The sequence below is a fragment of the Phaseolus vulgaris genome, chromosome 7 (genome assembly GCF_051622355.1).
Source record: "Phaseolus vulgaris cultivar YP4 chromosome 7, ASM5162235v1, whole genome shotgun sequence".
NCBI classification, from domain to species: domain Eukaryota; kingdom Viridiplantae; phylum Streptophyta; class Magnoliopsida; order Fabales; family Fabaceae; genus Phaseolus; species Phaseolus vulgaris.
The window spans coordinates 50075501-50088717 of NC_143504.1; the positions used below are offsets into that span (position 1 = coordinate 50075501).

Below are 13217 nucleotides of genomic sequence, written 5' to 3' on the forward strand. Positions count from 1 at the left end.
CTCCACTTCCCATGGCCCTTGGGTTCTAGATTCAGGTGCCACTGATCACATTACTGGTAATAAATCTTTTTTCTCTTCCCTATATACTACGGGTTATTTACCTTCAGTTACCATGGCCAATGGATATAGGGTACCATCACATGGTGTTGGTACTATTAATCTTTTTTCATCTTTATCTATTGATAATGTTCTTTATGTCCCTGGGTCTCCATTTAACTTATTATCCATTAGTCGTCTCACTCGTTCCCTTGACTGTGTTATTTCTTTTACCAAAGATTCTGTTACTTTACAGGACCGGAGTTCGGGACGGATGATTGGCACCGGATGTGAGCCTCATGGACTTTATCAACTACAAATCTCTGCACATGTTGGCGCAATTATGGATTCTCCATCTCTCATTCATGCTCGGTTGGGTCATCCTAGTCTTGCCAAGATGCAACAGCTTGTTTCAAGTTTGTCTAATGTGTCTACTTTATCGTGTGAGTCGTGTCAGTTAGGGAAACACATTCGTAGTTCTTTTCCTCGTAGTGTCTCACAACGTGCTTCATCTCCTTTTGCCTTAGTTCACTCTGACATTTGGGGACCAAGTCGTATTAAGTCTAATTTAGGATTTCAGTATTTTGTTACTTTTATTGATGATTATTCAAGATGTACTTGGGTTTTTTTAATGAAAAACCGTTCTGAGTTGTTTTCTATATTTCAAATATTTTACAATGAAATTAAAAATCAACTTGGAATTTCCATCCGAATTTTGCGCAGTGATAATGGACGTGAGTATCTTTCTCATTCTTTTAAAAATTTTATGGCTTCTCATGGTATTCTTCATCAAACTTCATGTGCTTATACACCTCAACAAAATGGGGTAGCTGAGCGCAAGAATAGACATCTTGTTGAAACAACTCGTACTATTTTAATCCATGGTGATGTTCCTCAGCGTTTTTGGGGTGATGCTGTTCTTAGTGCATGTTATCTCATTAATCGCATGCCATCTTCAGTTTTAGATAACAAAATTCCTCATTCTATTTTATTTCCACATGACCCTCTCCACTCTTTACCTCCCAAAGTTTTTGGGTCCACATGTTTTGTTCATAATTTTAGTCCTGGTCTTGATAAATTATCTCCTAAGTCACACAAATGTGTCTTTTTAGGGTTCACTAGATCACAAAAAGGATATAAATGTTTCTCACCGTCTTTAAACCGTTATTTTATTTCAGCAGATGTCACCTTCAGTGAATCTTCCCTTTACTTTAAGTCTTGTCCTTCTCCTTCAATTTCTTCATCTAATCAAGTTAATATTCCTCTTGTTGTGCCTAGTGCTCCTAACAATTCACCACCGCTGCCAACTCTTCAGGTGTATAGTCGTCGTCAACCGTCTCATCGTCCATCAGCAGACTCTATTCTGGTGCCAACACCTCATCCCCCTCCGGCTCCTATAGTTGAACCTCCGACTGTTGAACCTGATCTTCCTATTGCTATCCGTAAAGGTATACGTTCTACTCGTAATCCCTCTCCACATTATACTGCAGTGAGTTACCATAGACTATCTCAACCCTTTTATACCTGCCTTTCGTCTATTTCTTCTATATCCATTCCAAAATCTGTAGGTGATGCCTTAGCCCATCCTGGTTGGCGTCAGGCCATGCTTGATGAAATGAATGCGCTTCAGAATAATGGAACTTGGGAACTTGTTCCTTTACCATCTAGGAAATCTGTTGTTGGTTGCAGGTGGATTTTTGCTATCAAAGTTGGTCCTGATGGTACTATTGATCGTCTCAAAGCTCGTCTTGTGGCTAAGGGTTATACCCAAATTTTTGGTTTAGACTATGGTGATACTTTTTCTCCAGTAGCAAAGATGGCCTCTGTTCGCTTATTCATAGCTATGGCTGCTCTTCAACAATGGCCTCTTTATCAACTGGATGTTAAAAATGCTTTTCTTAATGGGGATTTGCAGGAAGAAATTTATATGGAGCAACCTCCCGGTTTTGTTGCTCAGGGGGAGTCTTCTGGATTGGTATGTCGTCTTCGCAAATCCTTATATGGCCTCAAGCAGTCTCCTAGGGCTTGGTTTGGAAAATTTAGCAATGTTGTTCAACAATTTGGTATGACTCGCAGTGAAGGCGATCATTCAGTTTTTTATCGTCACTCGAGTGCTGGGTGTATCTATCTTGTAGTATATGTTGATGACATTGTTCTTACAAGCAGTGATCACCATGACATCTCACAAGTAAAACAACACCTTTGTCAACACTTTCAGACCAAAGATCTTGGCAAACTCAGATATTTCTTGGGGATTGAGGTAGCACAATCCAATACTGGTATTGTTATCTCTCAAAGAAAATACGCATTAGATATTTTGGAGGAAATTGGGTTGATGAATTCGAAATCTGTTGATACTCCCATGGATCCCAACGTCAAGCTTCTACCCAATCAGGGGGAGCCTCTTTCAGATCCTGAGAAGTACAGGAGATTAGTTGGAAGATTGAACTATCTCACTGTTACTCGTCCTGATATTTCCTTTGCAGTCAGTGTGGTGAGTCAATTTCTTAATTCTCCATGTGAAGATCATTGGAATGCAGTCATTCGTATAGTGAAGTACATTAAAGGCTCTCCTGGAAAAGGTTTGTTATATGGTCATAATAACCATACTAAAGTCGTTTGTTATTCAGATGCTGATTGGGCAGGATCTCCATCTGATAGAAGGTCAACTTCTGGTTATTGTGTCTCCATTGGTGATAACTTGATCTCTTGGAAGAGCAAGAAACAAAGTGTTGTGGCAAGATCTAGTGCAGAAGCAGAATATAGAGCTATGGCCTCGGCTACTTGTGAGCTTATTTGGCTTAAACAGTTACTTAAAGAATTGCAATTTGGAGAGGTTACTCAAATGACACTGATATGTGATAATCAGGCTGCTCTTCATATTAGCTCAAATCCAGTTTTTCATGAAAGGAAAAAACATATTGAGATTGATTGTCATTTCATTCGAGAAAAGATTATATCAGGACTGAGTTTGTTAATTCAAATAATCAATTAGCAGATATTTTTACTAAACCCTTACGAGGACCTAGGATTGATTACATTTGTAACAAGCTGGGTACATATGATCTATATGCACCAGCTTGAGGGGGAGTGTTAGATATTATTAGATATAATTAGATATTATTTGATATTATGAGATATTATAGATATTGTTAGATATCTCATATTTATGTAATGGGCTTAGCCCATATGTTTCTTTTTCCTATATAAACATAACCCTATGTGTTCAATATACACAAGGGATTTACCCTATTCTTTCTTTTCCTTTAATATGGTATCTAGAGCATAATGTTAGAGTTTAGGGTTTAGGGTTCAATTTTTATTGGTGAATCCACTATTCACTGGAATTTGAGTTTTGTTGTCTGTAGCTCTCCCAACTTGCAGCAAATCATAAGAATATGATTTTTTTGAGATTTTGGAAGGTTACAAAACAAGCATTAAGCTCCACTTTTTTAGAGGGGTGGATTTAGAGAACATGATTTACGTGAATATTCACCAGGACTATCAAGAATCCACTCTATTAAGGTTAAAGAACAAAATGAGAAAGATTCTAGTGCTGCAGGAAGTGCCTCATTTAGGACAATGGTGCCATCTAGCAAAAGCAAGAGAGATTTCAACAGAGATTCACTATTGGGTATTGTCATCACACAAACTCCTAAGGAAATAGAGATTCGAGTGGAGATGGATAAATCCCTAATCCGAGAACGATACCCATAAAACAGCCACACTGTGCAACATAGAAGTACAACTTTAAGTTATATTTAGAACGAAAGAAAAGATGTAATGCTAAAGTACAACTAGAAAAAGGATAAGATATCCTCCAAAACAAAGAACATGAAAAGCAAAAAGAAACATCAAAAGCCATATTGGTCACCAATTGAATGGAAGAAAACATTAGAACTAATATTTGGGCAACAAAGAAAGGACAAAACAGCACTCGCTTGTGTGCATTGGAAATTTTAGTGTTAATAATGGTAGCTCTTAAAAAGTAGACTTTAAGCCTAACTCAGCCTTATAAAATCGGCTTATGAGGTGAGGTTTATACTCACTTATATATTATGAAATATCCTTTTCTTTGGTCGATGTGAGATCTCTAACACCCCCCCTCGCGCCAAGACTGCCAACTCGTGCGTGGGATTATATGATGGGTGGTCCGATAGCAGCACAATAGCAGGTGGCCTGATTAGCCCAACAATATCTTGCTACGATAGACTCTAAATGGCTTTAATACCATATTAAAAAGTAGACTTTAAACCTAACTCAACCTTATGAAATTGGCTTATAAGGTGAGATTTGCGCTCACTTATATACTATGAAATGTCCTTATCTCTAATCTACGTGGGATCTCCAACAGTAGCCAATAGGGGGATATCCTAGTTTCTAAATATGGTGTGGGTTTTGGGGAAAGGCAGATCCAGCAGAAATTCCAGTCCTAGTGGTGGAGAGATCTGTCAAAGGTGAGTGGGGAAGACGATGAAGCAGGATGGGTCCAAAAAGCTCTGTGTTGGAAGGTTGGATCTGGAAATAAAGCAAGATTTTGGGAGGACACGTGGGTTGGAAGGAATAATCTCTTATCCCAGTATCCTAGACTATTCTCGCTGTCTCTGGATCAGGGCTTGACGGTGGGTGAGGTAGGAAGTTGGGAAGAATCAGTGTGGTGCTGGAGATTAAGGTGGAGGAGGGAAAGGTTTGAATGGGAAACTACACAAGAACTTGAACTTCTTAGGAGTATATCCATGAGTTCTCTTAATAGGGAGGAACAAGATGTCCTTGAATGGGGTGGGGATCCTTCTAGTGAGTTTATGGTTAAGTCTGCGTACAAATGCTTGGAAAACCATGCGCCAATTTGGCCTGAGGGCTTTTTCAAACAGTTGTGGCAGGTCAAAGCACTCCCCAATGCTCTGACCACTGCATGGAGGGTCTTGTTGGACAAAATGCCAACTCGTAGTAGTTTGAGTAGAAGAGGAGTGTTAGTTGGAACCACGGGATGCGCGTTATGCCAAGGCTCGGTAGAAACCTCTCACCACCTTTTTTTGGAATGCATAGTAGCACAACAGGTGTGGTTTTTGTGTCTAAGGTGGATGGGGATTTTGTTTGTCCAACATAAGGACTTGAAGGTTCACTTTGAAAATTTTCACCTGGTACACTTGAACACAAAGCAAAACCTTGTGTGGAAAGGTTTGTGGGTGACAGCTGTGAGAGGAATATGGGAACAAAGAAACCTAATCATTTTCAAGCAGGGGAAGCCTGATGCGGAAGAGATCTTTCACCGGGCACAACTCAACTCTTGGCTTTGGTTGAAAAACAGAGTACACAATTTTAACTTCTCATTCTCAGATTGGATCTTAAACCCTGAGCTATGTGTAAAGAGTTATAGATGAAGCACTCTGCTGTCAAGAGGCAATCCCTGGATCTGTGGTAGTTGCTCGGTTACAGGCATGGAGTGTGGAGTTTGTTCGTTTTCAAGGTGGTGTTGTTGAGGAAGCTTAGAGGCTTGTTTTATCAAAGCCCGGTTCTGCCATTGTAAGGAGGGGTGAAGGTATAGGTGACAGGCAGGTTACCCTTGGCTTGGTTGAGCTGGTGGTTACTATACTGGTCCAGGTCATCATGGCTTGTGATTTTGCAATAGCTCTTGTATGAACTTTGGAGGTATTGGCATTGTTGATATGCTGGTTTTGCTATAAAAACACTGCACTCGGTTTTATTTCTTTGGTTTGAGGCATATGCTGCTTTCTCTAGCAGTTCTCCCTCGCCACCAGGCTTGGTTTTGTTGTGTGCTGGTTTTATGCAGATTCAGGTTTTGGGACTGAGTATCTTTAACTAGTTTAAGGTTTTGAGTTAAACGGTGTAGCACTTAACTTTGATCTAATTGTTGAATGCTTAATTAGGAGTTTTTATGTATAAGGGTTGGAACACCCCTTAAGTGTTTCTTTTAAATTCTATTAATTCATTGCTGATAAAAAAAAAGAGGGAAGTGAAAATCAAACTCATAACCACTTGAGCAAAAAAAACTCAAGAACCAATTATTATGTAAAAAGCTTCATGGAGAAGGGCCCAAAATGGTTTTGACCTATATCTGAACCCAATTCATGAGTAATAGAACAACAGAAAAAATTACCTGAGTACTGGCATGTGGAGAATGAATTGCCCGATCTAAAGCTGCCAGAGTTTCCAACACCTGCAAGTATTCATGATGACCATTCACTCAGAGAGGGGTAGAAATGTACATAAAAGAAAACTGCAGAAAAATAGAACATACCAGAACCCAGGATGGGCCGAGAACATTATGCAGTCGATGAGCAATGTTGAAAAGAGTTCTCAAGGCCTAGTTCACATGATCAGTGTGGATGAAATGAGTAGTGGCAATGACAATATAATATACAAATTCAGAGAAAATGAATAGTTAAAAGACCAAATTACAGACAAGTGGGGGAAAGTACACATTGTTATTCAAAGAACTAGAAGGACCACCTGCACATTCTTAGGAGTAAGCACAACATTATCCCTCTGATCAATCAATAGTTCTGACCGTTTTGATACAGGAGACGGCAAAGCACTGCTAAAATCTCAAATTTAAGCAAAAATCTCAGTACTCTAAGCTTGAATTCATCAAAAGCACCCTAATAAAAGAAAACAAAAACTACTAATCTTAATAAAAGAAAACCAAAACTACTAAGAACAGATTTAAAACATTATACCTCCTTCTTTCTGTTTCAACAGGAAAATTGATTGTAAATTTGCAAAGGGATGCAAGAAAGGAGTTTAAAGGTTCAACAGCTCGGAGAATCCCACAAGCCTGTTAAATTGTTCAATCAAATATCCTTTTAAGTTCAAAAATGATTTCAGATGTTATGCAAAATAGAAAAAATTAAAAAAAAAGAGTTAAAGGCAGAAACTGAGTTACCTGAGTAAATGCCTGGTATCCCTTTAATATTTCCAAAACAATGGCCTCTCCAAGTGACCTTCAAAATAACCTCAAGTCAAATGTTAAGGAATATATTGAAATCAAAACAAACAATATACAGTTAATTAAGAATAATTGTAACCAGGATGGTATAAAAATCTTAGAACGCTAAACTATGTTTTATAGAATAAATTACTCATAAAATCCAAGTTAAATGTTAAGGAATATACTGATGTCATAACAAACAATATATGGTTAATTAAGATTAATTGTAAACAGGATGATATAAAAAAATCTTAGCACACTAAACTATGTTTTATAGGATAAATTACTCAAAATCCAGCAGATTATTGAGATCTGACCATGCTGTTCAAACATAAAATTTTCATATGAATCGGAGAGAAGTTTAGGCATTTTATCTGTATGACTAAATACTAAGATAACACCAACCATGCTTATTCGTTTCCAACTGTCCTAAAATTTTGCATGCAAGATCAACATGATTACTTAATCAAATTGTACATAAATGTTAAATGCTATGACTTGGTTAATCAATGGTGCAAGACCTTACCACCAATGTATTTTTTTTTAATTTTGTGTACGTAGAAAAACAAACCTTGATAAAATAAGGGATAATGCATCAAGTATTGTCAACCACAGTGAGTCAACCATTGAGATGCAGAGAACGGCAGTTTTACCAGACCATTTCACAGGTGGATCATTATCACATCTAGGAGACTCAAGCTGGATGGACATATAAGAAGTAGGTCATCAAGTAGCATACCCAAAAGAAAAAAACAAGATGGAAATGCATAAACAACAAAAATTATAGAGATTACCTCTCCAATATCTATGGCTTCGTCTGTTAAAGTTGCAACAGTGAAGACAACCCCTAACAGGCCTTCAACTGCCAAAGTTATCGCATGTGCTTCACTGGCAACCAGAACTGCAGCATTGGATGCATCATTATCTAGACTCCATTCAATACCTGCCAGAGTAAAAACATGTCACCCATGAGTAAAAACATAATTATCCAGAATCCATTCAAATACAATTCTGTCCCACATCACTACTACACTTAAATAACCACAAGGGTTATGTAAAGACAAGACTTCTAGTAAAAATATCTTCAATCTCTCTATAGTAACCAGGAGAAAAATATCTTTAGAATCTTCCTATTTATTGTAGCATATTTAATTTCCTTCCTTTAGTATCAGTAAGTTCAATTGTTACAAATAGAGGTGATAAGAATGAAATTTGTGCAATTGTTATCAATACAATAAATCTTTATTTCCTTGCATAGTTCAAGTTTATATTTGAGTTCCCAGTCTCGAGAGCTTTGTTTCTAGTGCCATGTAAATAGTTGTCGTTGTCAACCGCTGTCACCCCTTGAGGTAAGTATCAAGCAAGAATGATGCACCCCACACCGACAATCACAACGTCGCCAATAGAGTCACCACACACATTACAAGCCACCAATAGTATCAATGTGTGTAGCCTGTGCGTCTAGTTCCAAAAAGGCTTGAACTCGCAACCTTCGACTGATAAGACCAAATGTCTGAGGTGAAATTCATCCCTTTAAGCCCTAATGATCTTCCAGATGTGATGGATCCCAACCGGTTTGATGTCCTAAATTATTTGTAGTGGAGATAGTACATTCAAAGAATTTTGAAGGGATGGTCAAAATTAGACCACATCGATGGTCGAGGACCAAGGTCAAATGAGTCTAATTTTGTGATTTGAGATAATGAAGATTTTTTTTCGACAATCCATCTTCTAAACTAGAGCTCGTTCGATGATTCATCTTTATCTCTAGCGCTCATCTTTCCTCACTTTCTTCATGACCCTGCTTTCATATTCGTTGTTCTTGTTTTCGTGTATTGTTCTTCGTCACTTCATTTTCATGGATTGTTCTTCAAGGTTTGCATTCATAAATTGTTCTCTCTGGTTTCGATTTATTGAATTACACTTTTGCGACATCTTTGTTCCTATGGCTTCCGCTTTGCAGTCGTTTCCAACCTCAATCGCTGAAAAACTTGATAACTCTAATTATCTTTAATAGTAACAACACATTGAGCCGATAATCAAATCACAAAGTTACAAAGATTTGTTGTAAATTTGGTTGTTCCGCCTTGATATCTCACTTAAAATTATCGTACTCCTTACAATTTTAATCTTGAATATGAAGCTTAGGAAGTTAAAGACCAAACATTACTTGTTTGGCTTCAGTCTGCTCTTTCAAAATTCGTTCTCTCTCGTGTGCTTGGCTCCAATCACTCGTACGAGGTTTGGGAGAAGAAAAAAATTCAACTCTTTTGTTTAGGAGGATACTTTTATCCTCCTCCCCTCTTTACAATTTTCCTATTAATATATTTCTTATTTTATAAAAAGTTTTCATTTACACAAAAATCATTCTAGAAAATTAAACTCGCTGATCAAATATGATGTCATAATCATTAAGTCAAATAGGTGTTAAAAGTTTGAGTAATTTGTTTAAAATTAAATTAAGAATTCAAAGGAATAGAAGAGGATACAAAATAGAGGAAAGAGCAGCCTCTTTGAAGATGTCAATCAACAAAATATACAAAAAAAGAACATATACAACACTAGCACATAAGAGCAATCAGCTAAGACGTGTTAACAATAAGAAAAACCACACTCTAAAATAAAATAAACCCTAGGAGCAGAAAAATCTAAGAGTTGGCATAATATCTTACAAGCATTTTATGGAAGCAGGAAATGATATTAACAAAGTATCAATTGAAAGAGATAGAACAATACAAAACTATCTACAGAATTAGTATCAGACTACTTGGAGTGCAATATGAAGCTCTTGGGTAAATAAAGGCGTCAAAACAAATATTGACTTCAAAAAAGAGATAAAAGTGACAATTATTCTTGTTCAAAACTAAATACAATAAAAAAATACCTTTGGCTTTGCTACTAAACATTCCAGCAACAGCAGCCAAGCTCTCCTCACTTGATTCTTGAACCTACAGAATCATTTAAAGTTTCTTCTAACCATAAAATTTATTTTCAAATATAGAAAAAAGAACAAGACACCAAACCAAATATATTAAAGTTTAAGAGCTAGATGAAAACATGTATTAATTAAAGTTAATTGAAGGTGACAATACCAAAGCAATACAGTTATACAATGACCATAAACCTTACTCAAAAGTCAGAAATAAATAAAAGCATATGCAGTTAAAATCAAACCTGTACATTTGAAACAACCCTAGCAAGTGCTTTGACCATTCCCTCCACAACATTTGTATTCTTGGGGTGCCTGTGATGCCAATGGATGGCAACAACGAATACATAATATTGAACTTAGGTCATTTTCTAGTAATTCATGTATATTTATTACACAAAAATTTGTCAAATGCAGTCATTATAAATGTGGTAAACATGGCTTCATCAATGCCCAATTAATATTTAAAAGGGTTTGGATATAGTACTAAACTTTAAAATATTTGCATTGGACCAAGTGGCTAGGACAACTCATCTAAGAAAGCACAACTAATATTTATTGATGCCCATGCTATTGATTACTACTGAAATGTAGTATTGAACTTGGGCCATGTTTTACCATAATCATGTCTTAGTTCATGGTTTTCTTTTCAAACAATGCTTTCTCTCTCTGTTGCTGCATAACTTCAAGTTTTTAATGCACAATTTCTTTGGTCATCACCTTTGTTATCATTTATTAGTTCTAATGCTGTTTCCCATGATTGAAAAAAATAAATATAATTTCTAAATTAGAAATAAATACTACATATCATTCAAGATAGAAGTTAAACGCAAACATGGCCCAATTTTCCCCAAAAAGTTAAACGTAAAATAAAATAGCAATTGATTACTTTGACAATATTTTAAGTGTTATGATTCTTTATTTTTATCCTATTTTCAATTTTGGGAAATTGATTAATTTTTTTAGAATTTAAATTAGGTTCTAAATTAAATTCATATGAAATTATTATAGGGATGAGTATAAATTTAATATGTTTTTAGTCCCTACACTTGTCCAAAACTCTTATTTTTAGTCCCTAATGAAACCACATTACTTAAAGTAAACATAAGGATAAAAGACATTGAATTTTTTAAGGGACTAAAACCAACTTTATGAAATATTTTGCGGGACCAAAAACATATTGTACCTCATTTTTCATCCTATATCAAGTGCAAAGAGAGACTTTTACCTCTTGATCTCTCAATTTTGATGTTGACCTATAATTGTCTGCTGTTCAGTTATATTCTTTCCAATCTTCCTCCACCTCTAACCATAGGATTATCTATCATCTAATCAACCCGCCTTATTAATATATCTACATGTCCTCTATACACATGCTCAGAACCATGTAAGATGGTACTCTGTCTTGTCTAATGACAGTATTCCATACCCATCATAACATTCTCATTTCTCTGACATTAAGCTTACTTTTTTGTCCCATATAGTATTGCAGATCTTATAGTTGCACAGCCAAAATTTTGTCCCATATATCATAGCACGTTTTATATAATGTACAGTAAATTTTTCAAAATGGTTACTTTTGTATCGCATATCACACCCAAAGCAATCCTCCGTTTCATCCATCTTGCCTGATTCGCAGTTGACATCAGTCCCTATGTCCCATCACTTCTATATACATCTAATTCTATAAAAAAAAAATTACTGGTGGGGCCAATAAGCAATAAAATATAAGTTATATTGGCAATACTCATAAGTAAGGGTGGTCATGGATTGGATTTTGGGTAATCCAATCCAAATCCAAATATTTGGATCAGATTTATAATCCAAATCCATATTTTTAATAAAAACAATTAGGATATCCAAATCCACATATTTGGATTGGATTTTAAGTAAAAATCCATATTTTTATAAAAAAAAAATTATATTTTAAATCAAAAATCATGTTTTCTTAAAAAATTAACATAATATTAATATAATAATATATATAAAAAAGTTAGAATATTATATAAATATTAAGAAAATATAATAAAGTTATAATTTAATAAAACTAAAAAAAATTAAAGATAACATAATATATACATTTTTAACATTAAAATATACCTACCTATAATACTTTAATTAAACTTTGAAAATATTATATCCATTTATTATGTACAAAATATTGGAACAAATAAAATTATAAAGAAAATGTATAAAACTTGATTGCATAATAATGTAATGTGTGTGTGAGACACTAACTAAAATTAAAAAAATGAATAAGAGGTGGAACCAAGAGGTGCAGGAGATTGAGAGAGAGAGAGAGGTGGAACCAAGAGAGAGAGCAACTAAAATTTTAAAAAGTGAATAAGAGGTGCAGGAGAGAGAGAAAGAGAGAGAGAGAGAAATAGAGAGAGAGAAAATCACAAATGAGAGGAAGTATAGAAAGATGGTTTGGATAGAATAGAGAATTTGGATTGGAAATCTGAATTTTCTAATTTTGAAGATCCTTATAAACAAAATGGATATCTGCTCTGAAAATATAATAAAATATGGATCAAACTAAAAACTGGATTTAAATAAATGGATTTTTAATGGATTAGTGCAGTGCAGAAATGGAGCAATATAACAAAAGTGGATTTTTTGCCCAGCCCTACTCATAAGACACACATACTAGTTGGACAGAACTAGAATTATTAAGTACAATATCATTAAATTGAGAAAACAAAAAGTTGACTTACATAGAAATAGTTACAAGGCAAACCAATATACCAATGTCTCCTAGAATTATGCACAATATCATTAAATTCATAAAAGAAAATTGAACTTACAAATCAAAATTTTGGAAAAGAATCCGCAATGTCCGTGCCTCAACACAAAACCCCTAGAAACCACCATGTCTGGTTGTTAGGTTAAGGACTTACTGATTAGATAAAAAAAACTTACGAAAGAAAATTAAAAAGAATAATACAACAGAACTACATTACCCTTAAAATCTCAAGAACAAGAATGCGATGCCATAATGGCAAATCAAGAAAAGTAACCTTCAGCAACATACTGAGAAAAACCTGATAATTAAAAGAAAAAGTCAGCATCTGTCAATTTTGTTGAGATGTGACAAAATATATAAAAGGAACTGACACCAAAGGACAGCAAAATATAAGGTTGGTATCTTAGATTACTAACAAAGAATTAGCTCTCAGTTGAGAAGAAACTCTTCACAAGCATTATGCTTATTGTGCATTACATCATACAATTACAAAATCTATCCCTCTCACTCAACCCGAAATGAAAATCTGCACTATCCATTTACTTAGCTTCAATGAT

The 13217-nt window shown here is 35.2% G+C and overlaps 1 protein-coding gene across 9 annotated transcripts in view; it reads right to left on the reverse strand.

The window, feature by feature from the left end:
* Positions 1-13217, reverse strand: part of LOC137829881 (ARM repeat superfamily protein) — a 45220-nt gene that overhangs the window by 24561 nt on the left and 7442 nt on the right. For 6 of the 9 annotated variants that reach the window (XM_068636865.2, XM_068636863.2, XM_068636861.2 and 3 more), the window contains 11 exons: positions 12878-12958; positions 12722-12774; positions 10160-10229; positions 9870-9933; positions 7780-7928; positions 7557-7684; positions 6941-6998; positions 6735-6832; positions 6508-6595; positions 6296-6361; positions 6155-6214 (listed from right to left, as the gene is read on the reverse strand). In XM_068636865.2, coding sequence (XP_068492966.2) covers positions 6155-6214; positions 6296-6361; positions 6508-6595; positions 6735-6832; positions 6941-6998; positions 7557-7684; positions 7780-7928; positions 9870-9933; positions 10160-10229; positions 12722-12774; positions 12878-12958 — 915 coding nt within the window. The remainder of the gene's footprint in view (positions 1-6154; positions 6215-6295; positions 6362-6507; positions 6596-6734; positions 6833-6940; positions 6999-7556; positions 7685-7779; positions 7929-9869; positions 9934-10159; positions 10230-12721; positions 12775-12877; positions 12959-13217) is intronic. The other 3 variants (XM_068636864.2, XM_068636862.2, XM_090304398.1) reach the window with 1 other exon arrangement.